General features: G+C 39.7%; 1 protein-coding gene across 6 annotated transcripts in view; it reads right to left on the bottom strand.

Moving 5' to 3' along the window:
* ITPR2 (inositol 1,4,5-trisphosphate receptor type 2) overlaps window positions 1-25,072 on the bottom strand; it is a 563,179-nt gene that overhangs the window by 300,544 nt on the left and 237,563 nt on the right. For all 6 annotated transcript variants that reach the window (XR_014051645.1, XM_081483690.1, XM_081483688.1 and 3 more), the window contains 4 exons: window positions 7,757-7,846; window positions 7,518-7,643; window positions 2,099-2,221; window positions 1,001-1,201 (listed from right to left, as the gene is read on the bottom strand). Coding sequence is in view for 5 of the 6 variants with exons in the window: in XM_081483690.1 (XP_081339816.1) it covers window positions 1,001-1,201; window positions 2,099-2,221; window positions 7,518-7,643; window positions 7,757-7,846 (540 nt within the window). In the remaining variant the exon portion in view is untranslated. The remainder of the gene's footprint in view (window positions 1-1,000; window positions 1,202-2,098; window positions 2,222-7,517; window positions 7,644-7,756; window positions 7,847-25,072) is intronic.

Raw genomic sequence — 25,072 nt, 5'->3', positions numbered from 1 at the left:
TGTATAATTATGAAAATTCCTCCAAATCAATATAATCCACTAGGTAACTGTTTGTAGATGGTTGAAAGCTGCCTTAATCCATACAGGCCCTTAGAGACCCATTAGGTCACAGAGCAATGATCTACCCACATAGGCTCAAAGTATTCTCCAAAGTAGGCTTCCAAGGTGGTGCTAGTGGTAAAGAACCCGCCTGCCAATGCAGGAGACATAAGAGATATGGGTTCAATCCCTGCGTCAGGAAGATCCCCTGGAGGAGGGCATCGCAAGCCACTCCAGCATTCTTGCCCTGCATAGAGGAGCCTGGCAGGCTAGAGTCCATAGGGTTGCAAAGAGTCGGACACAACTGAAGTGACTTAGAGCACACACGCATGCATTCTCCAAGTATCACTTGGTTCCTAGTAAGTAACTCATTCACTGTATAAATCTGGCTCAGTGAGAAATATCATAATGAAGAGGGCAAAATAAATGGAGTACCTCATCCACTTGCTTTTCTCAAATTTTTAACTGACTCTGAATAGCTAAGCTTCCAAATGTAAAAAAATCACTGACAAATAATTTCTATTAATTTCATTTCCTTCAAAGGCTTCTGTAAATAGTAGCAAAGAATATCCATTTTATGATTACAGGAACACAGTAATAAAGGCACTCGAAAAGCAGAGCTTAATCCAGTTTTGTTATATTTTGAAACTTAAAAATATAAAATTTAATCACTTTCATTCTAAATAATCTATAACATTTCATAGGATTTTACCCATTATTTAAAATACACAAATTCATTAAGGCTCAAAAAGAAAAGCTCACTCCTAGAAAATTATAACATCAACTTATGATATGTCACTTCCCTAGACCTAAGCAAAATACATTTATGCTTAAAGGTTGTACTCAAATCATTTTCCAAACCTATGTTGTTGGGGAATTTTTTTCACTCAAAATGAACAGAAAACACGTATTTGAGCATAATGTTTATGTGAAGCTGGTAAAATGCAAACTGAGAACATACCTCGGTCATTACCATATCCTGGCATTTCTTCACGTATTTACCATCTGCTTTGACAATCGTCTGCAGAAACCTTAGGTACTCCACGTGGCGGCCGTGTGTCTCAATGCAGTGCACAAAGTGCTGGACAACTCTCTCGCTAATTTCATTGCACAGATGGTAATTGTTCATGAAGATGTGCCGCATGGTTTCTGCTTCAAGGAGCTACACACAGAGGAATGTGCCCTTGTAATTTTGACAAGACCAATTTTCTATTTTACAGTAATACTTAGACCAATTATCCGGCTTGTGATCAGTTTTCTATTTTATGCAAAACTGTAGTGAGTTTTCTGTGCAACTCTTCCACAAAAATGCAATGAGATTATTCAGTATTTAAAAAAAAAATAAAAAAACTGAGCTCACAAAGGAATTTAGTTGGAAAAGGGAGCTTGTTATAAAAGTCAACATGTTGGCAACAGTATTCTTGAGATTAATTTAATCATGTGCTATTCAAACCTGGCTCTTCCTTAGTATTTGCTGACACATGTTTTACAGAGCAGAGGTAACTACACCTTCGAGTTTTTCATATTTACTTACTCATGGCATCACACTTAGTCTTTGCTGTACCTTATCTTTTTCCTAACTGTGTACATAAAAATGAAGTTGCCATCTGCAGGGAAGATTTGTGTAATCTTTCAAGTTTCTTTAAATGTTCCCTTAATGGAAAGATACTCACTCTCAGAAGAAGAAGCCCCTACAAGGAATAAAATGAGGTGACGAAGATGAATATGGGGCCTCCCAGGTGGCACTAATGGCAACAAACCTGTCTGCCAATGCAGGAAACTTAAGAGATACAGATTCAATCCCTGGGTAGGGAAAATCCCCTAGAGGAGGGCATGGCAACCCACCGTACTATTCTTGTCTCAAGAATTCCATGGACGGAGGAGCCTGGTGGACTACAGCCCATGGAGTCGTCGCAAAGAGTTGGACACAACTGAAGTGACTTAGCACGCACACATGCACAAAGATGAATAAAGTTCTATCCATTAATGTTGCTAAAAGAAATGACATGGACACTTTACTATAAATACTATAAATATAAGAATTCACTCAAATACTTACACCAGGGGTTAAGAACAAATTCAGATGTTTATGGAGGAGAACTTGATTCTGTGGATTTCCCCGACAGAAATTCTGCAGGAATGTGTGGGCCAGATTCATTACTTCATTCATCTTCTCATCGTTCTGGAAGTTAAAAAGTAGTACATGATACAGAGAAACACACAGAGCAAAAATACTATCAAAGAATATGTTTTTTCACACATGCATTTTTTCCTCTGTTTTCTTCACTGTTTTATGGTCTCCTTTCTGTATCTATACTTCTCCCCATTTTGCAGATGTCTCTCCCCTCATCTTCATTCTATTATCTGTTCTGCTCCCCTTTTTGTTTCACAGTCCATTTCTCGTTCTCCTCAATCTTCCTACTTGTCCACTACAATTTCCCATCACTGCACAAAGCTGCCCTTCTCCCCTGCATCTGTCCCCCCGTTCCTCTCTCTCTCTGGCCTCCTCACTCTCCCCAGTTCTGTTCCCTTCTGTCCTGCACCCTCCAATCCCTCTCTTTCCTTCCCTCTCTTTGATTTACCTTCTGCCAGTGTTTCAGTGTACCTGGAGCTTCCTGATCCTTCTGCTTTCTGTTCTTCCTCATTCTGCATCATCTCTATCCCCCTGTTTCTCCAGCTCCTCCCTTTCTTCTTCTCCAGGCATTTATCCCTCATCCTCTGGCTCCTTCTCCCTGCTCTCATTCCCTTATCCTGCTGATTTGCCCCCACCTTCTTCTCTCCACTCACCTGCCCTCTCTTCCCCACTCTGTAAATATACATATTTGAGTTGGTCAAAAAGTTCATTCAGGTTGTCACATAGCAGCTGATGATAATCTCGAACAAACCTTGGCCAATCCAGTATTTCTGACCTTCCCTCTAGTCTCCACTCTCCCTTCTCTGTGCCTGCATCTTTTGCTACTTACTTTGCCTCTGTTTTCCATCTCATTCTTTCCCTTTATCTCTTCGCTTTCCGCCCTCTTCTTCCCCCACTATCTTTACCCCCCTCTTTCTTAGCACACATACTCTTAAGATGTTTCTTTATTCACTGTCTTTTCCCAAAGTCTTATGATAAAGTACTTCATTGCTAATAAGAATTTCAGTTAGGAACTTGAGTCTCAAAACTCACAAAGAATGCAAAGTTTTCTTCTTAAAAGTTATCTTTTAAAATATCACTGAAACAATCTAAAATTTTTTTAGGATAGGTCATGTGGTCAGTGTCAGATACACAAAATGGATTTATGTTTTGAGTCACAGTTTATATTAAAATAATTCAATGTTTTCTTGTTTTCTTTTTTCCTAATCTGAGAATCTAAATTTTATGCCATCTATAACTAAACCAACAGCCTAAGATCATTAAAAGACACATTTCCTCATATTTGAAATAGGGATGAACTAAGTAGACTAATAATTATGTCCAAAAAGTCCATTCCCATTTTGAAAATAGGAAGTTTTTATTTCAAAATATATTAGTATTTTCTTTTATGTTTGTAGTCCAGGCATAGTGGAAAAACATCAAAGCAACTTCAGCCACAGGAACACTCAATTCACACAGACAAGCCAGCCAGTACAGAATTATAGCAGGGGCAATTCTACTGGAACTGGAATTTCTTTGAAGCTGTCACCTTATGCTTTTTTTGCTTGTTTATGAACAATCTAGTTATTAAAACTGAGCAAAGCCCCGTGGCATTTTTCACAGAAATAATTCTAAGATTTATACGGAACCACAAAAGACCCTTAATATCCAAAACAATCTTGAGAAAGAAGAGCAAAGCTGGAGATACCATGTTTCCTGATTTCAAACTATACTACAAAGCTACAGTGATTCAAAAAATATGATCGTGGCACAAAAACAGACACATAAATCAATGGAGCAGAACAGAGAGCCAAGAGATAAACCCAAAAACATGTGGTAAATTAACCTAGGGATGAGCTCTGAGAGAGATGATACCACATTGTATGTGCTTTTCAGTGATGTGTAGGAAAATTCTTCAACCGTTTATTCAAATTTTAGGTGATGCAAATTAAAAGTCACTTGGTTTAGATTTCTAGGCTGATGAAGAGACTGGGGAAAATGTATCAGGAAAGAATGAAAAAGAAGACAAGAATACACCTTGGGGAAAAGAGAACTTCTTAGTGTTGGTGAAATTGGACAGCTACATGCAAAAGAATCTACTATCTTATACCATATACAAAAACAGACTCAAAATGGATTCAAGACTTAAATCTAAGACCTGAAATCACAAAAATCCTAGGAGGAAATACAGGTCATATACTTTTTGACATTGGTCTCAGCAATACTTTTTGAATGTCTCCTCAGGCAAGGGAAACAAAAGCAAAAATAAACAAATGGGACCTAATCAAGTTAAAAAGTTTTGGCACAGCAAAGGAAACTATCAACAAAACAAAAAAAGCAAAATACTTAATGGGACAAGATATTTGCAAATGATGTATTTAATAAGGGGTTAATACACAAAAAACTCACACATCTCAACATCAAAAAAGAAAAAAATGGGCAAAGGCACTGAATAGACATTTTTTTCCAAAGAAGACACACAGATGGCCATCAAACACATGAAAAGATGCTCAACATCACTATCAAGGAAGTGAAAGTGAAAGTCGCTCAGTTGTGTCCAACTCTCTGCGACTCCATGGACTATACAGTCTACGGAATTCTCCAGGCCAGAATACTGGAGTGGGTGGCCATTCCCTTCTCCAGGGGATCTTCCCAACCCAGGTATCAAACCCAGGTCTTCTGCACTCAAAGGGGATTCTTTACCAGCTAAGCCACCAGGGAAGCCCAATTATCAAGGAAGTGCAAATCAAAACTACAGGGAGATATCAACTCACACCTGTTAGAAAGACTATTATCAAAAACAGTAACAAGTGTTGGTGAAAATTTAGAGTGCAGTGTCTGCACTGTTGGTGGAGACATAAATTGGTATAGCCACTATGGAAACAGTATAAAGTTTCCTCAAAAATTAAAAATAGAACTATCATATGATCCAGCGGTTCCACTTTGAGTATTTTTCTGAAGAGAACAAAAACACTCATTCAAAAAGATGTATGCACCCATATGTTCACTGTAGCATTGTTTACAATGGTCAAGATACAAAAGCAAACTAAGTCTCCATAAAAGGATCAAGATGTGAGATACACACACACACACACACACACACACACACACACACACACACATCCCTAAATAGATAGATAGATAGATATACACACAATGGAATAAAACTTAGCCAAAAAGAACAGAATCTTGTCATGTGTGACAACACTGATGAGCCTTGAGGGTATTATGTAACTGAAATAAATCAGAAAAAGACAAACACTACATGAGTTCACCTATATGTGGAGTCTAAAAGAGAAAACAAGCAAACAAAACAGAAACACATTCATAGAAACAGAGAACAAACTGATGGTTACCAGAGTGGAGTGGGATGGGGGGATGAATAGGTGGGGAAGATTAAGAGTTACAGACTTTCACTTATAAAATAAACTACTTAGAAAATAAACAAAGGATGTAATAATGTGCAGCATAGGGAATACAGCCAATAATATTGTAATAACTTTGTATGTTGACGTCATTTTGTGATTACAAAAATATTTCAAATCACTCTGCTGGACACCTGAAACTAATATAATATTGTAAATGAGTAATATTTCAACAAAAAGATAATAATAAAATAGAAAACCCACAAACATAAAGTAGTAGTAAAACACTCAACACCACAGTTATATTTTTAGAAAAAGGGACTTCATTACATGTCATATGCCTGTGTTACAATATCAAAGATATATTAATTTGGATTATAAATACTAAGGAGCTAATAACTTTGGCTGCTTTTACATAATTCTTTTACTGTATTCTCTAACATAGTTCGAATTATACTACCTTATAAATATACATATTAAAATGCAACTAAGTAAGACAGGGGGCAATTCAATAAGAGAAGTGAAAAGTCCAAGTGGGAAGGGTGTATGGCCTGGCATGGTTGGTTTCCAAGAGAGATAAACAGGGCATCTACTCTCAGATGGAGGTCAGAGCCTGAGTGAAGTGCAGAGGGCATTCATCAGGAGGAAGGGGGAGCAGTGATGGTTGGAAGATGAGTTATAAACAGTACATTAATAAGTGAGTAATTATATTCACACACACATATATTCTCTAGATCTGTCTACTTAGAGGACCTGAAGAAGCAAAACCCCCACAGAAATAAGTACATTAAGTTCTCAGAATTTTTCTCCCAAATATCATTCTCCCCCAAATGGATCTGGAGCTTCCTGAAGAAATAGCTCATTCCAGGTGTAACAAGAAAAATGCAAGGTGAGCCTGGAACTTTTTAATGTGCAATTAAGTGATGAATCACTCGAAGACTGATGAGGCCATGTTAGAGGACAGGTAACTAACCCGAAGTGGCTCCATTGGCTCAATTTGAGAGAGTCAAAACAAATGATGATAGAAACCTAATATAACCTATTATGTGAAATGAGCATCCATGAGTCCATACTAAAACAAATAAATAAATAAATGAATAAATCAAAGGTTTAATAAAAATAGATGGCTAATGGGAAGCTGCAGTATAGCACAGGGAACTCAGCTGAGTGTTCTGTGATGACCTACAGGGGTGGGATACATGGGGAAGGAAGCTCAGACTGGAGGGAATATGTGTATACTTATAGCTGATTCACGCTGTTGTACAGCAAAAATCAACACAACATTGCAAAGCTACTGTCTTTCAATTAAAAAAAAATACTTAAAAGGTTAAAAAAAGAAATTTTGATCAAAAATGGAATATTTACTTAGTTTCAAAGAACTGTGCCACAAAATATTTATTACAGAGGAAAACTGAGTAGCTCACAGTGAGAATTCTGGCAGACACCACCTTTATCAAGTGACCCAAGTAAACATTACCAGTCATGAGGCAAATCAAAATTGCACGCTGTCTGATAGGAAGCAGTGGGAAAAACTTAAGTGTTACTCCTGTAACGTTCCTGCCAAAGATGCATAACTGAATCAAATCATGAGGCAAAGTCAGATGATCCAAATGAAGAGACAGTCTTCAGAATAGCTGTTTTGTCTTCAAAAGTGTCCAGGTCATGAGAGGTCCAGCATGAGGAGGTTTAAATGGACATGACATCAAACAGCACCTGTTTCTGAAGTGGATCTTTTTGTCAAATAGGACGTGATTGGGATGATGGGAGCATGTGGATGGCTTGTGAGGATGAGATGGCAGCAGAGTGCCATGTTCTTTCTCAATCTGGAAGGGTGTTATGGGGTGATGTTCATAGGGAATACAAACTAAAGGACTCAGGGGAGGTAGGGCATCAGGTTGGCAACTTACTTGCAAAGGGTTCAGGGAAAAATATTATTTGCAACTTTGCTATACTGAAATTGCCTCAAAATTAAAAAAGGAAAACAGAACCTTAAAACTCACCTTTTCATAGGGTATCTGCAGCAGATCCAACACCACCGAATGGGCTCCCATATTTTTCAATAATCGTTGATGCTGATTGCGACACTTTTTGTTCTGGACGCAGAGTTTACTGAGCCTAATCAAAATCTTTCCAAACAAGAAGAAAATCATTAACCATAGAAAATACAATATTAAATATAATCAACAGGTAAAACTTTTTTGCCATGCAAATATAAACCCACATAAAACTAGTTGCTGACCTCCTTTACAATCCGATAGTTGTTGCTCTTATTGCTGTCAATCTGAGGTTTCTTTGTTCCATCTTGCACTGGACTTAAAATGTTTGAGTCCTAAAATAAACACAAAGATGTATTTTATGTTCTGTATAGCTTTGTAATACATTTGGTTCTTTCGTAATAAAAAAGAAATACATTTGGAAATTATTTTGTGATGAATTTATTATTCAACTTAAATGTTTCTTTGGTACTTTTTTATCTCGTAAAAAGCTCCTTGGCTTCAAGGAGTCATGCAAATGACCACTTCCCAATAACAACCAAATTATAAGATCTGGGACTTTCCTGGATGTCCAGTGGAATCTGCCTCCCAGTGCAGGGGATGTGGGTTCAATCCCTGGTTGAGGAACTAAGATCTCATATGCCATGGGGCAACTAAGTCCATGTGCCTCAACTAGCAAAGCCCCCACATGCCTCAGGGGAGACCCAATGCAGCCAAAATAGAAAAAGAAATGACAAGATCTATGGCATTACTACTAATTAATAAGTAAGTTAGAAAGGAAAAGGAATAACAAGTAACATTCTCAGTGCATTTCCTTATGCTAAATGTATCAGACCTTATATGGCCTATAGAAAAAGGAATAGTAAAATTTCAGGGCACAGTAGGCAAAATTTTATTATCAGGGATAAACTGCTGGAAAAAAAAAAAAGACTGAAGGAGCATATCATAATGAAGCATAATTTCAGAGATGGGGGGTAAAAACACCTTAACCCAAGAATTCTCTGACAGGTTACCATGACATTCTTAAGAGTCATGACTGGGAGCCGAACAACCACATATAGACCATGAAAATGAAAAAAAAAAGTAAATGTAAATTAAAAATAATATTTTAAATTAACAAAGTATATTAATGGGACCTACAACATCAGAAACATTTTATTATAACAACCATTATCTGCAGTAGCACAATAAAAGACAAATATTAAGGAGAGTACATATTTTAAATACCAATTATTGGAGTCATCATATGAAAATAAAACACCAGTTATAATACAATCTCCAAACATTTACTAATCCTTAATGCATGCTTGGTACTAGACAATGGTGAATGGATACAAAAGAAATAGAAGATATGGTTCTTCCCACAAGAAATTACAGTCTACCTAAGAAAGCAGGGAGAAATATGAAAATAAAGATCTGAACAGAGCAGAATTTACTATTCACAGAGACAGAGAGAAGGAGACTAGATATAATTTTAGACAGCTTTATGAAGGAGGGCAAGTTTAAGCCAAGGTCTTGAAAGATGAAAACAATTCAGTTAAGTATGAGAGACATGCGGAAGGGCAGGGGACATTGGTTAGGTGAAGTCACCTTACCCAAAGGTGCTGTAGAAAGGAAAGCACAATGGTGTGTAGAAAACGACAAGAACTGACAAAGCATGTTGCAAAAGTAGGCAATTAGGTGGAGTGGGGCCTGACCACCTCCCTGATTTACAACTAGTACAAAATTGCATCTGGGATGAATATCAAGTTCAACGTGGTTTAAAAAACACCCTGTATTCCTGACTACATTGAAGGTGCTGGGCTCTCACAGTTAAATGGGACGCCAATCTAAGCTTGCTGCTGCTGCTGCTAAGTCGCTTCAGTCATGTCTGACCCTGTGCGACCCCATAGACAGCAGCCCACCAGGCCCCTCTGTCCCTGGGATTCTCCAGGCAAGAATACTGGAGTGGGTTGCCATTTCCTTCTCCAGGTAATCTAAGCTTAGGAGAAAGTAAAAAAATATATATGAAGTTAATTAATACAATTTTATTTGTCCCTATTTTTCCTACTGCATTCCATGACAAATCACACAATAAATGCAAACCAAGGAAGAAAAATCATTGTGTTTTCCTTGCTAGTCAAAGATTTCTGATCCAAGGTTTCAAGCAAGAGAGTGACTTGGTCAGGTATGGCGCTATCACCACTGCTCAGTAAACTCCATGTTTCTCTTTGACTTCTCTCCAGGCAAACATCATCCAAGACAGAGGCTCCCAATCTGAACTCCATCTTAGCAAGTAACTCTTCTCTCATTTTACTGAGCATAAGAAAATTCCCCTACATGATGCTGTCTCTTCTGCATTTGAAAACATCCAGTATCATCCACAAAACCATCTGCATTCCCTACTGTGTCTCAGAGAAAAAGAACTTTTGAAACTCAGATTTTTAAATTTCATCTCCCCTGCCTTTTCTGATTCATCCCTGTTTCTGCAGGTGAACAGTTTCTATCCTCTACTGATTCTTTCTGAACTCTCTGAAACTACAACCCAAGTTGAGGCTAACTGAGCACTTTCCATGACACTGTGCATTCTGGGAAGTCATCTTGCATCTTGGATTATTACCCCTACTAAGTTTCTCAAAAGAATAATCTACTGTACTAAAATTGTTTTATGTGTCAATGACTCACAATTACTAAAATTGTCTTTAGCATCTGATTCTCTGGTTCACCACCATTGTCTTTAAATTCCACTTTGTTTTATTATGACAGGATATTCTCCAAGATTTTCTGTCCACCTTGTCTCTTTCACTGAATGGAACTGGAACCACAAAAAGTCAAGAATAAAAACACTGAAAGCATTAACACTGTTCCTATTACCTTCCAGGGTTGTGTCATCTATGTTAATAAATCCTAGGAAGGAAATGAAAGCAATCCAATTTCCATCCTAGGTAAACAAAAGAGAAAAAAAGAATGAGAGATAGTATCTACAAGACAATAAAACACTAAGTAAATCCAAAAAAGTTACAGAAGAAAATGTAAAAATATATACGTGAGGCCAATGTATTAATAGAAGAGGGAAAGGGCCCCAGGGCCTCATATGAATGGACGCTATTTGGATGGAAGAGGTTGGAGGTCACAGCACGAGACAAACAGGGTTTCTACGTTATAGAAAAATAATTTATTGATGAGAAGTAGAAACTGCAAAGGTAGAAATATAATTAAATTTCCTTTTTCTGATCACAAAGGTGAAGGTTGACTTTAAAAAGGACATATTCACTTTTTTCTGGGAGAGAAAAAATATTAAAGAAAACTAAGTTTGTATTCCAATCCAAGATTAAGATGTTACCAAGTCTAAAGACTGGCAAAGCTCCTAAGGTGGAAAGGAGATCTTTCTGATATATTTCAACTTTTTAAAAAATCAGTCAAATATACAGGCAAAGCTTTGGCAGATATATTTAAGTCTATTTTTCAAGCAATGGCCTGCAGAAAAAGCAACTGTCTTGTTTTAAGAAAAGAAATCTCAGGGAAGATGTACTACATTACAAAAGTTATGTTCTTTAGTTCTGCCCAAGGGAGGATGTAGACAATGCTAAACTTCCTAAGTATGGGAATTATAAAGAAAAATTATTTTAATTTAAAATTGCCAGCAGTCAACAAAGGAGGCAATGCTGGAGAATTCAATGAACGGCCCCTTTTAATTTCAGAAAATAATTCAATGTAATTAAACCGAACAAAAATATTAACTCATAGAACATCTGGATGATCCCAAAGCAGTGATCAGGGGAATTTAAGAAATATGTAAACTATATAACTACAGTTAGGTTTTATTTTCTTATTTAATGCCAAGATGCTCCAAGTAAAGTTGCCCTGTCTTCCTCCAGAAAGGAAAGAAATTGATTATATTTTTTTTACATCCTATACCACTTTGTCCCTAGGTTAGTGGCCAAATCTACAGAGTCCTGGCTTTATCCTAATGACAACATATTAGTAAGGTGTAAAATGTAGAAGTGTAATTTATGCAGAATCCCAGAGTTGAGGAGGCTCAGGAAAAAAAATGTGTAACACTGAGAACAGTGCCATGCTTATAGTAAATATCTAAATTATGCTTTTGACAACAGTGATGAAGAAAGGCACTGCAAAAATACTTGTACTTTACTGTAATTGTTGCCTATCATCTGGAAGAACTTGAATTTATTTCCTCTAATGGAATATGGGAACCACTTAGTCAAGTGATTTTCTTGAGGCAGCTATATTTTTAATTGCATAGTATATACTGTAACATACTTTGGCCACCTGATGTGAAGAGCCAACTCATTGGAAAAGACCCTGATGCTAGGAAAGATCAAGGGCAGGAAGAGAAGGGTATGACAGAGGATGAGATGGTTGGATAGCGTTACCAACTCGATGGACATGAGTTTGAGCAAACTCAGGGAGATAGTGAAGGGCAGGGAAGCCTGGTGTGTGGCAGTCCATGGGGTTGCAAAGAATCAGACATGACTTAGTGACTGAACAACAACAACAGTAACATAAAGCAGTATATTCAGAAACAGCAAAGCAAAGATAGTTTAGAAGGGTCTAGAAATTTCTGGAAGAGTCTAGAAATTAGATGGTCAGCATGGATCTAGACATGCTCAGAGTGAATACCTAAGCAAATACTGGCTCTGAACATCACATTGCTTCCACACTTATTTTGCATCAGACAAGGAAACTCTTTTTAGATAAGTAGCAAAAATGATATAACAAAATAATATTGTATGAATCATATGGTGAACTAAACATGGGCACAAGTTAATGAGGATCTGGCTCCTTAATTTAAACAAGGTCAATCATGCTTTTAAAAAAGAACTTTCCAAATCCTACAATGTAGAAATGCCTACATCTACCACAGCTGTGATTAAAATAGCTCAGTGCATTTCTTTGCTTTGTCCCAACCCCAGTGAAGTGAAAGGATGTCCTTCTTCAGCAATGTCATCAAGTCAGCAAGACTGGAAAGCATTCTTCTCACCATCTGGATCCCTAGCCTTCTCTTCTTGTATCTACTACTCAACCAAATCAGTGGCATCATTTACCAATCACCCTCCTCCCAACTTCAGATGTCAAATGCCACCCTTTCTCCTTCTCACCTCCCTCCAAAACACACTAAAAAAAATCTAATAATCAGACTTCGATGCTTGACTGACCAACCAGATTATAATTTAACTGAAGCTCTTCATATTAAATATCACCTCCTTCAGAAAACTGAATGATAGCCCTGCTGTGGGAGGATGAGGTATGTTTTTCTCCCATCCATCTAAGAGTTACATCACATACCAGTCATTTAGGATGATATTCAAGGGGTTACAGAAACTCTTACATCATCCTCAATCTAATTATCTGACCTTGGCAGTAAAGCTAATACAGACCATCATGGGGTCATGATTGACAGTTTCGGCTTCCCTGGTTGACGTCTAAGGTTGCTCTAAGACTTGATGAAGACATTTATACTGGTAGATAACCTTCTTCTACATTTCCCTCAACCTGGGCACAAATTTCTCCCCTTCTAGAGGGTAAACCATACTCTCAGTCTTACCCCAAACCTGTTTGCTTTCCCTTTGTCCCAAGACAATACAAATATTGACTTTTTTTTATTCATTTGATGTCATTTTAATTAGTATTTGATGATGTTTAGTCAGATGTCCTAGAAAACACTGCAAATCTCTTTGTCTATCAGTATCTCTGATAAAGTAACAAAAAAGTGTGTGCCACTGGAGTGCTTTCTCGTTGCTTAAAGTGATACTCAGAAAAATAGGGAATGTACTGATGATGGGTATGTTCAATGTAAACTAAGAGCTGTTTTCATAGGTGTGCAATAAGAACCCACTATAGCAGAGTCATGTACAATACTTTTTACATAATACCTTCTATAATACTTTGGTGGTTTAGTCGCTCAGTCGTGGCTCCTTTGTCCATGGAATTTTCCAGGCAAGAATACTGGAGTGGGTTGGCATTTCCTTCTCCAGGAGATCTTCCTGACCTAGAGACTGAACCCAGGTCTCCTGCATTGCAGGTAGATTCTTTACCAACTGAGCCACCAGGAAAGCTATAATACTTTTTAATATGATCCTCAGCAGTATTATGTAAAATGTAGAAAGGAAAGACAATCCTTTAGTTAGCAGGGTAACCAAGAAAAATAAAGTACTGTGCAGGAAGTGAAAACAGCAACACAGCAGATCCCTCAGAGAATATGCCTAGTACCGGACATATGTGAGGGAAGCAACCCTAGTCGCAGTCATCTCAGAGCAAACCCCGATGCGGCTGTGAGAAGAGGGCTGCATGGACGGAAGCGGGGGAATAAACCAGCACCTTCTCTTCAATCCCTCTTTAGCAAGCAGTCATTACAGAAACGTTGTTATCTGGCCCAATGCCATAGGTGTGCTCTAATTTGAATGAATCAACTTCTATAATTTCCTTGTAAGCCACTTGCTGAGGGAAAAAAAACATAGGAAGTTAGACTCCTCGCTACCAATGAGGCAGGAGCTAGATGGGCCTCAGGGTGAACAGCTGGTTTCTCTCCTGTGGACAGATACCCTAAAATAGCAGGAGCAAGAGAGGAGATGAGCCCTGTCCAGGTAAGAGATAGGGACCACATATTTCTCATTCTCGAAGTCAAGGAGACCTCCCTGACTACATATGCACAGAAAGGCCCCTTGGAGATCAAACGAGAGGGGGCATCACATTTTAGTAAGTGATATCAACCTACCCACAGGCACCTTTACTAAAATCCATCTTGGCTAAGAGCTGTGTGCACACATATGGAAGGACCCTGAGATATACCAAATATGGACTTGGAACCAGGCAAAGCAAGATGACTGGCCAAAGGAAACCCAGAATAAATGCCCCATAAAAGGGATTCAAACCTCCATGAGGGCACGACTCTCTCTCTGACACCACCCGTGTCTATCCACACATATTCTTTCTCTTCCATCAGGAGGGGTGTTTATTAAAACACTTTACTTCTTTCACTACTTTCCATCTCTATGTGGAAATTCATTTCTACATAGCTGACGGGCCAGGGCCTTGTCACTGGCCGCTGGTCCCTTGAGGTCTAGTTGCATGGATTCAGTGCTCTTACTGCTGAGGGTTGACCTCAATCTCTAGCCAGCAACTGAAACCCTGCTTCAAGCTGTTGCAGGCCAAAGCCACCCAAGATCACAAAATTCAAATGAAACAGAACAAATGGCAAAGTGGAAAAAATGAATAAAATAGTAACTTTCTCTACAACATGAAGGGAAAGAATAAAACAGCATTAATTTTAAATGCAGGCCAGAAGACAAGAGGGAGAAAAAGATTCTTATCCTGGAAATAATTCAAAGAAACCAATTCAGGAGATAAAGGCACTACATTTAAGAATCTGCATTACAACCAAATAGAATGAGGATGTGTATAAGTAGCATTTGGCTCAAGACTAAAAATTAGTTTTCAGCTGCATGTCTTGTGAAAGGACTTATTAACGTGATACTCATGTGCAGAAATCACCTTCAGTAACATCAGCTCAGACATAAAGGACAGAAATATGTGATCTGATATAAACAAGTAAAATAAACATACAAGGAGGTCAAGGGCAAAAACAGAAAATGAAGAAAACAAATTCCATAAAAAGAAAATTCACACAAGCACCCTCCCAAATGAATGGATAAAAGTTCTCTATCCAATTACCATAGAGTCCCGCCTAAGTCAGATCATCTAGGAAGATTCTGTCTGAAACTCATGGACACTTTCTGTACCCAGCTATGAAGGTTAGACATTCAATCAGTTACTTTTGCCAAGAGTCAGTTGGTCAATCACAAGTTTTGCCAGAGAAACCAAGTTTATATAAAACTATTTCCCTGCTGTGCAGAATCAAAGTCTTAACACTTGGGAAAGCATAGCTTTCTTTCAAGATATCTTTCTAGAGGGAACAGCCTCCTTGCCTGTTTGCCTCATCCAAGAAAAATGATCAGAAATGGTCGGCAAAGAATGAAAACCGGGTTTCACTTTTAAAGAGTAATGGGATGTGGAGGTAAGACATAAACCATCAGACAAGGAAGGGCTGTCGACAGAAAAGCAGAGGGAAAGCAAAAGAGGGAAGGAAAAGGGGAGGGAGAGAGGGAAGGAAGGAACTAAGTTCATTCTCTCGAAAGGTAAACCTGCAAACTAAAATTTAAATACCTGTGAGGAAAGCGAATGCTAAGGTAGATAACAAAAAACTCAATAATGAGACTCGGTCATTCCCAGGAAAATGAAACAATTAAGCAACCTTCTGAAAGGACCTTTAAGTATGTTTAAAATGGGCTTCCCAGGTGATGGTAGTGGTCAAGAACCTGCCTTCCAATGCAGGAGACCTAAGAGACTGGGGTTTGATCCCTGGGTCGGGAAGATCCCCTGGAGGAGAAAATGGCAAGCCACTCCAGTATTCTTGCCTGGGGAATCCCATGGACAGAGAACCCTGGTGGGCTACAGTCCATGGGGTCGCAAAGAGTCAGAAATGACTGTAGCAACTTAGCATGCACAAGCACATGTTTAAAATAATCATAAAGTGAGGAATAACCTCTCTCACCCCAGGTGGACCCCTGTGTGGCTGCCGCATGGTCAGGAGGACCCACAGCATCACCTGGCAGGGATTAGGGAGAGTCTTACTGGGAAAGGGTGGTGGGGCAGGGGAGAGAAGGGGGGAGATGCAAGCCAAGGGTCAGCAGAGAAGGGAAGGCATGTGTCCCCCAGCCTTCAATCACCCTAGAGAGGTGTGACTGTGCTGCTGGACGCCATCCCGGGTCTACATTTCTGACTAACAACCTCCGCCCCATCTCGGCACAACTTCTCACAGGGCAAGCTGGAGAGTAAGGGGTCTCTAAATGTACACAAAACATTCTGGGCACCAGGCAGTCTGGATTTAGGTGCCTGCTGTTTGCAGGAATTGATCAGGATCACCAGCTATGAGGCCCATACAAATGAGACTCCTCCTGCTGAGAGGCAAGAGCCAGGGGTTGGCATGAGAAGTCAGATCAGTGCAGGGCCTCTTGGGAGAGAAGCTCCTGCCCCCACCCCCCACCCCCACTCCAGCAAACAGCAAGCCAGCTTGCTGCCTAGGCAACCCAGAGTAGGCCTCCAGGGACACTTTCCAGTTAATTCTGCCCCTTACATCACACACCTATTAAAAGGACAAAAAAAATTATGAAGTAAAAACACGCAGATAGGAATCTTGAATGCAGAGATGTGAAAAAAATCAATTAGAAACCCCCAAAGAAAAAATAGTCCTTGATGGAAAAACTAGACAGTTTAAACATCAGACTTTAGATTGTGAAGACTGTAAGGTTTTTTTTGTTTGTTTTTAATGTTAGTCACTCAGTTGTGTCCAACTCTTTGAGACCCCACGGACTACAGCCCGCTAGGATCCTCTATCCATGGAATGTTCCACATAAGAATAGTGGAGCAGGTTGCCATTTTCTTCTCCAGGTGATCTTCTCGACCCAAGGATTGAACCTGGGTCTCCTGCACTGCAGGCAGATTCTTTACCATCAGAGCCAAGAGAGAAATCCCCTTCCCTTTTTTTTAAAAGGAGCAGGCAACCATCTGTAGAGATAAATATATATACATACACAGACACAGAAGCACAATCATTGTGAAGGAAAATTAACAACCAAAATATTTAACACAAGTGGGAACTTCTGTTAGAAGTCCTGTGATGCCCCATGGCTTGCTTTTCAACTCTTTATAAAGAGATGGATGAGCATAAAGGGCAATCCTGATTTAACCCACTCAGATCTGATTTCCTGAGTTAATCCCTCCTTCTTATATTTAGAAGTCAACACGCATTTGAAGGTGATGAACTAGTAATGCTACAGAGACTGTCAACTTGCTATACCCTAGCTTTTAAGTTTTCAGCAACGATGCCCTTTTTAATGCCCTTGAAGGTAAGTTAATAGGGAAACCCTGTAAGATATAATAGGTAATAAAGCTCATAAGTACTAGGGCTGCAGTGAGCTTACTAGAAGACCCAATCTACCCCATCCTCCACTGTGTTTGTACGAGATCAACTACAATACTAGGATAATTTTGGTTACACTGAGATTTGGTAGTGTTAGTAGGTAGATTATCAGAGCTTCCCAGGTGGCTCAGTGGTAAAGAATTCCCCTACCAATACAAGAGATGTGGGTTCAATCCCTGTATCAGGAAGATGCCCTGGAAGAGGAAATGGCAACCCACTCCAGTATTCTTGCCTGGAGAATTCCATGGACAGAGGAGCCTGGCAGGCTGTAGTCCATGGGGTCACAAAGAGTTGGACATGACTGAAGCGACTAAGAAAGGCACGGCAGTTCAGCTCAGTTATTGACCCAAATAAACAAAATTTATCACCAAAGGAAAAAAAATACTATTATGCTATTGGAAATATTTCTTATTACCAAAATGAAGACTCACTGTACTGTTATCTGGTTTTCTGATGTCTAAGCAGGCACAAAGTTAGACAATTATGAGCTGTTTTAAAACAATGGCAATAATCCTGTGTTTAGAGCCTTTGTAAAGATTTACTACACAACAAAGGATTATTATCTGTACTGGCTTGCCAGAGTGCATGCTGCCTGCTACTGGCTGTTTCCATTGATATTGTGATATATTTCATCCTGTTTACAATAAATTGTCACTATCTCTGGCAGTTGGTTCATTGCATAACATAGATTATTTGGCTGTATACAAGTTAGTAACTCTGTAGTTTCTCACTTTTTCTCCATATATTAATCCATTAGAAATGTACCATTCTCCTCGCTTCTCAAGTCTTCTTGTGTCCATTTCTACTTTTGCCTCCCAAGCTCATGCTCACCTAACCTCACACCTGAGTTGAACAGGAGACTCCTAACTGGTCCCCGCCTTTAGGCTCTTTTTGTTGAGCCATCCTTCCCCCAAATCTTCAAGGGTTCCCAATCTCAGCTACCTCAAATACAAACCACTTATTCCTGTTGAATTCTGCTTCTCTTGTGATTATTCCTGAATTACTAGCTAACAAAATCCTCCCAACCTTTTAAAACAGTGAAGCCAGGCTTCCCTGGCGCCTCACTGGTAAAGAATTCACCTGCCAGTGCAGCAGAGGCAGGTTCAATCCCTGGTCGGGGGAGGAGCCCACTTGCCATACAGCAACTAAGCCCGCACACGACACAACTATTGAGCCTGTGCTTTAGAGACTGGGCGCTGCAACTCCCGAGCCCTCAAGCCACAACTACTGAAGCCCATCTGCCCTAGAGCCCATGCTCAGCAACAGGAGAGGCCATGCAATGAGAAGCCACTGCACCACAACTGGAGAGTGGCCCCTGCTTGCCACAACTATAGAAATGCCCGCGCAGCAACCAAGGCCCAGCTCAGCCATAAATAAATAAATAAAACAGTGAAGCCTTCTCCACACAGTCACACCCACACTGATATCTCCCTTTTCTGTGATAAAACAGTTCAATATTTAATCATACATTTGTCATACTGTTTTCTGGGTGTTATTCTGTGTGTGTTATCTTTGAGAGCAAGCGTTGTATCTCAAATATTAGATTTGATTCTATATATCAAATGTTAAGAAGGGAAACGAGAAATTCAGGTGTGTACAAAGGCATGGAAGCATGATGGTGAAGGTATAAAGTTGTACCTTTAGCAGAATGTTCAAAAGAAGAGTGGTGCTCTGGAGAAACATGAAAGCAATCAAGTAGAGCAGGTTCAGATATGGTCTGATCATGCATGTGTGTTCAGTCACTTAAGTCGTGTCCAGCTCTCTGTGACCCAGTGGACTGCAGCCCACCAGGTTCCTCTGTCCATGGGATTCTCCAGGCAAGATTACTGGAGTGGGTTGCCATGCTCTCCTCCAGGGCATCTTCCCAACCCAGGGATCGAACCTGAGTCTCCTATGTCTCCTGCACTGCAGGTGGGTTCTTTACCGCTGAGCCACAGGGGAAGCCCCAGATGTGGTTCACACTGACTCGAATCTAGCATCAGCAAAAAGATATTACAAGGATAAATATATGGGTTCAAAATACAGAAGAGTTTTCTACTTTTAAGAACTGTCTAAAGTAGAAATAAAGAGAAATCCCTCTGATTACACGACATCCAGAAGTGATAGATAAAAACAACATTTAAACTATTTCTCTCTCTTTTTGTTTGTTTTTGACTGCACTGTGTCTTCATTGCTGCGAGCAATGCAGCGAGTGGTGGCTACTCTTCTTGCAGTGTGTGGGCTTCTCACTATGGTGGCTTCTCCTGTTGCGGAGCCTGGGCTCTAGAGCACCTGTGCTTCAGTAGTTGCAGTGTGTGGGCTCAGTAGCTGTGGCACACAGGCTTAGTTGCCCCACAGCATGTGGAAGCTTCCCAGGCCAAGGATCAAACCCATGTCCCCTGTACTGGCTGGCGAATTCCTAACCACTGGACCACCAGGGAAGTCCTAAACTATCTCTTGTTAGTAAAGAGAAAGAAACAAATGGAGGCCAGAAACCAGAAAAATACATGACATTTCCAAGTAATAATCAAGCACTGACCCATTTGTTGGCCTTTAAGGGCATCAGCCAGAGTTGATAACCAACAATTGAGTTTTAACTTGTCACACACACACACACAACGCAAAGAGTTGGGCAGGACTGAGTGACTTTCACTTTCACTTTGTGTGTTGTTAGAGTCTATGGGTTTTGACAAATGTGTAATGCTATGTATAGTATCGTATAGAAGAGTTTCATCACCCTAAAATTCCTCTCTGCTCTACCTGTTTGTTCCTCTCTTTTTAATCTCTACACCCCAGAACCTCTGAGGAACCCATGATCATGTTACTGTCTCATGTATAGTTTTTCCTTCTCCAGAATACAGTTGGAGTCATACAGTATGTAGCTTTTTCAGACTTTGTTGTTGTTCAGTTGTTTACTCATATCTGACTCTTTGAAACCCCACGAACTGCAGCACGCCAGGCTTCCCTGTCCTTCACCATCTCCTGCAGCTTGCTCAGACTCATGTCCATTGAGTCAGTGATGCCATCCAACCATCTCATCCTCTGTTGACCCCTTTTCCTCCTGCCTTTATCTTTCCTAGCATCAGGGCCTTTTCCAGTGAGTCAGCTCTTAGCATCAGGTGGCCAAAGTATTGGAGCTTCAGCTTCAGTATCAGTCCTTCGAATGAATATTCAGGGTTGATTTCTTTTAGGATTGACTGATTTGATCTCCTTGCTGTCCAAAGGACTCTCAAGAGTCTTCCCCAGCACCACAATTCTAAAGCACCAGTTCTTTGGCACTCAGCCTAGACTGGCTTCTTTCATTTAGCAATACACATTTGAGGTTCTTTTGTGTCCTTTTGCAACCTTTTGTAACTTTCTTTCTATTGCTGAATACTACTCCGTTGTCTGGATATACCAAAGTTTATTTATCCTAATTCATCTACTAAAAGACCTCTGATTGCTTCCAATTTGGGGCCATTTTGCGTAAAGCTGCTGTAAACATTTGGGTGTAGGTTTTGAGTTGGTATCTTAGGGGCTGAAAGCTGGCATGTTTTGCTCCTTACAGTATGTGTGATTACCCCAACCTGTGGCCAGAGGGCGCTGTGAGCCTGAGACGTCTGAAGGCAGGCATCTGATTCAGTGTCCCAATCTTGATATTTGCTTAGAGCTAACTTGTCTTTCTGAGTTGCAGAGGTACTGGCATTTGTCTTCAGGGAAACTTACCATGTCACCCAGAAGCTTAGAACTCTCTGATCAGGTTTGAGGTTACTTTTCTTACTTGGTAGATGGAGGGTGAGACAGAGGATGACCTGGTTGGATGGCATCACTGACTCAATGGACATGAGTTTGAGCAAGCTCTGGGAGACAGTGAAGGACAGGGAAACCTGGCGTGTTGTGGTTCATGGGGTCACAAAGAATCGGACATGACTGAGCGAATAAACAACAACAGGAATAACAGATGGAGGGTGGGGTCTTTTAGAGTTGTCCTCCATTTCCAGTGAGCCCAGAAATATACTCAAAATAGGCTTTGTATCTAGGATCTAGTGGTTTTGTAATAGGAGGGCCATTTGAGTTTTAACTTGGCTACTTTTGTAGAAGTCCTTGGGAATGTGTTTATTTAGATATTTTAGTAATTTTAAAAGTATATTGTGAACTTAGATTCCTTGGAATATGTGAGTTCCTCTGGGGTTTGTTTAACCCAGAGAAGATTTCATTTGCCTTTCAGAGCCACTTTGGGATATGACATTTTGTGAATATGTTAATCAGAGCTTTTGACTTGGAACTTTTGGTGCCTTTTACTAGTGGGAATTCTAGTCCCAAATCTTGAGTGCAAGCGTACTTGTCTTTATATATAGGAGCTAAAGAGAGTTTTTCTCCCCATTTTGGCTTTGACCAAGCCAAAACAGGTACCCTTTTGCTCTTCTATGGGCCATGTGTTTCCCTGGTTTATCACTGTGGGTGTTTCCTTTAGGTATTCCTGGTTCTAACACAGGTTTCTGATCAGACCTTCCATCTTCCCCGGGATACAGGCTTTGTTTCCTTTCTGTTCTGTGTGTGTGAAGTGAAAGTGAAAGTCGTTCAGTCGTGTCCAACTCTTTGCAACGCCATGGACTGTATAGTCCATGGAATTCTCCAGGCCAGAATACTGGAGTGGGTGGGTACCTTTCCAACAAGGAGCAAAACCTGAAATAAACTACAAACTTCAGTTAATAATAATGTATCAGTATTGGCTTATCAATTGTACCAAATGCACCATATTAATTAATGGTGGCACCAGTGGTAAAGAACCTGCCTGCCAATGCAGGAGACATAGGAGACTCAGGTTTGATCCCTGGGTCAGGAAGATCCCCTAGAGAAGGGTGTGGCAATCCACTCCAGTATTCTTGCCTAGAGAATCTCACGGACAGAGGAGCCTGGCAGGTTACAGTTCATAGGGTCTTAAAGAGCAGGACACGACTGAAGCAACTTATCTTGCATGGATGCTAATAATAGAAAAATGAAGGGAAGGAAGGAGGGGATGTATGGGCATTCACTAAACTTCCTGTGCAATGTTTCTCTAACCCTAAAACTGCTCTAAAAACAAAGTCTATTAAATGAAGATATGAGCTCATAATCAAAGATGACCAAATACATAATGAAATAAGTGTAAAAATCGTAAGAAATTCACAAGTACTTCAGATCCTGGAATTAGTATTACAACAAGGCCATAAAATAGCCACATGGAATCATAAAAATTAGCAAGAAACAACAGATAATAAAAATGACCAAAAAGATTTTTTAATCAAATCACAGGTGTGATAAAGTATAATGGCTGAAATTTTTAAAAGTCAAGAAGTGAAGTTAACTACAAATAAGACATGCCTGAAAAGCGACTCAGACAAGTCTAAAGAAATTATTCAAATTCAGCACAAAGTCTCAGGTATGGGAAATATAAAAAAGAAACTAATAGATATGAAAGAAATAATAAGGTTTAAGTAACATGCAAAGAGTCAGATATGAATGAAAAGACTGAGCAGTTGTAAGATCAGAATCAAAGCACCACTATTCAATACGAGGTTTCCCTCGAAGCTAAGTTGGTAAAGAATCTGCTTGCAATGCAGGGGACCCAGGTTCGATCCCTGGGTTGGGAAGATCCTCTGGAGAAGGAAATGGCTACCCACTCCACTCCAGTATTCTTGCCTGGAGAATCCCATGGACAGAGGAGCCTGGCAGGCTATAGTCCATGGGGTCACAAGAGTCGGACACAACTTAGTGACTAAACCACCACATTCAATACATGGTAAACTTCTCAACAGTAGTAATGCTGCCAGAAGACATGGAACAATATCAACACAAGTGGAAGAAGATAACTCGCAAATGGTAAAACGTTTTTGTTTCTAGTTAAAAACAATTTAAAATTTATATGTATCTAATAAAATAGACTTAAAACATATAAAGGTTAATAGAACTACAGGGGAAACTGGTAAGTTTACCACTATGTGAGAAATGTAAGCAAATCTCTCTCAATTGTGGATACATCAAGAAAACAAAGACATAGTGAACAAATGTATGGATACCTAGTTGGGGGGGATATGGGAGGAACTGGGAGATTGAGATGGACACATATACACTGTTGATACTAGGGATAAAATACATAACTAATGTCGTTGTTGTTCAGTCGCCCAGTGAACTCTTTGTGACCTTTGTGACCCCATGGACTGCAGCACGCCAGGCCTCTCTGTCCTTCATCATCTCCCGAAGTTTGTCCAAGTTCATGTCTATTGCATCAGTGATGCCATCCAGCCATCTCATCCTCTGATGCTCTCAATCTTTCCCAGCATCAGGGACTTTTCCAATGAGCCAGCCGTTCTTATCAGATGACCAAAATACTGGAGTTTCAACTTCAGCATCAGTCCCTCCAACGAGTATTCAGGGTTGATTTCCTTAAGATTGACTGGTCTTATCTCCTTGCTGTCCAAGGGACTCTCAAGAGTCCCCTCCAGCACCACAGTTCAAAGGCATCAATTCTTCACCACTCCATCTTTTCTATGGTCCAACTCTCACAACTGCATATGACCACTGGGAAGACCATAGCTTTGACCATACAGACCTTTGTCAGCAGAGCATAACTAATGAGAACATACAATATAGCAGGGAACTCTACTTAATGCACTGTAGTGACCTGAATGGGAAAGAAGTCCAAAAGGGAGGGGATATATGTATATGTATGGCTGATTCATTTTGTTGCACAGTAGAAACTAATTGAACATTGTAAAGCAACTATACTCCAATAAAAATTAATTTTTAAAAAGTTGAACAAATGAACTTCATAAATAAAATTGTGACCATGAAAAAAGAGAGAAAACAAAAGTATTAGTGAGTAGATGGATGATTTAAATACAATAAGCTTGATTTGCTAGTCACGTATAAGGAATCCTATACCCATTCACATTCTACTCGAGCATGAGAAGATAGTTCTAAAACCTGAAGATATAATAGACCATAAAGCAGTCCCAACAAATCTTGGGAGAATTGGTATCATCATAACCACATTCTCTTGTTGTGAGTTAAGGATTCAATAGCCAAAGAACTGTAAATTTTGCAAGTATATTTGGAAATTTAAAAATTCATTTTCAAGTAACTATTCTGGGCCAAAAAGAAATCATAATGAAAAATTTTAATATCTAATATTGAACAATAATAAAAATTGTTGCTGTTCAGTCACTAAGTCATGTTCAACTCTTTGTGACCCCATGGACTGGAGCACACCAGGCTCTTCTGTCCTCCAGTATCTCCCGGAATTTGCTCAAATTCATGTGCATTGAGTCAGTGATACAATCTAACCATCTCATCCTCTGTTGCTTCCTTCTCCTGTTGCCTTCAATCTTTCCCAGCATCAGGGTCATTTCTAGTGAGTCAGCTCTTTGCATCAGGGAGCCAAAGTATTAGAGCTTCAACTTCAGCAACAGTCCTTCCAAAGAATATTCAAGGTTGAATTCCTTTAGGATTGACTGGTTTGATCTCCTTGCAGTCCAAGGGACTCTCAAGAGTCTTCTCCAACACCACAGTTCAAAAGCATCAATTTCTTGGAGCTCAGCCTTCTTTATGGTCCAACTCTCATATTTGTATATGACTACTGGAA

This window comes from Giraffa tippelskirchi, chromosome 4, assembly GCF_054371585.1.
Source record: "Giraffa tippelskirchi isolate mGirTip1 chromosome 4, T2T-mGirTip1v1.2.pri, whole genome shotgun sequence".
Taxonomy (NCBI): domain Eukaryota; kingdom Metazoa; phylum Chordata; class Mammalia; order Artiodactyla; family Giraffidae; genus Giraffa; species Giraffa tippelskirchi.
The sequence above is the reverse complement of the archived record's forward strand: the minus strand, read 5'-3'. Positions and strand labels throughout refer to the sequence as shown.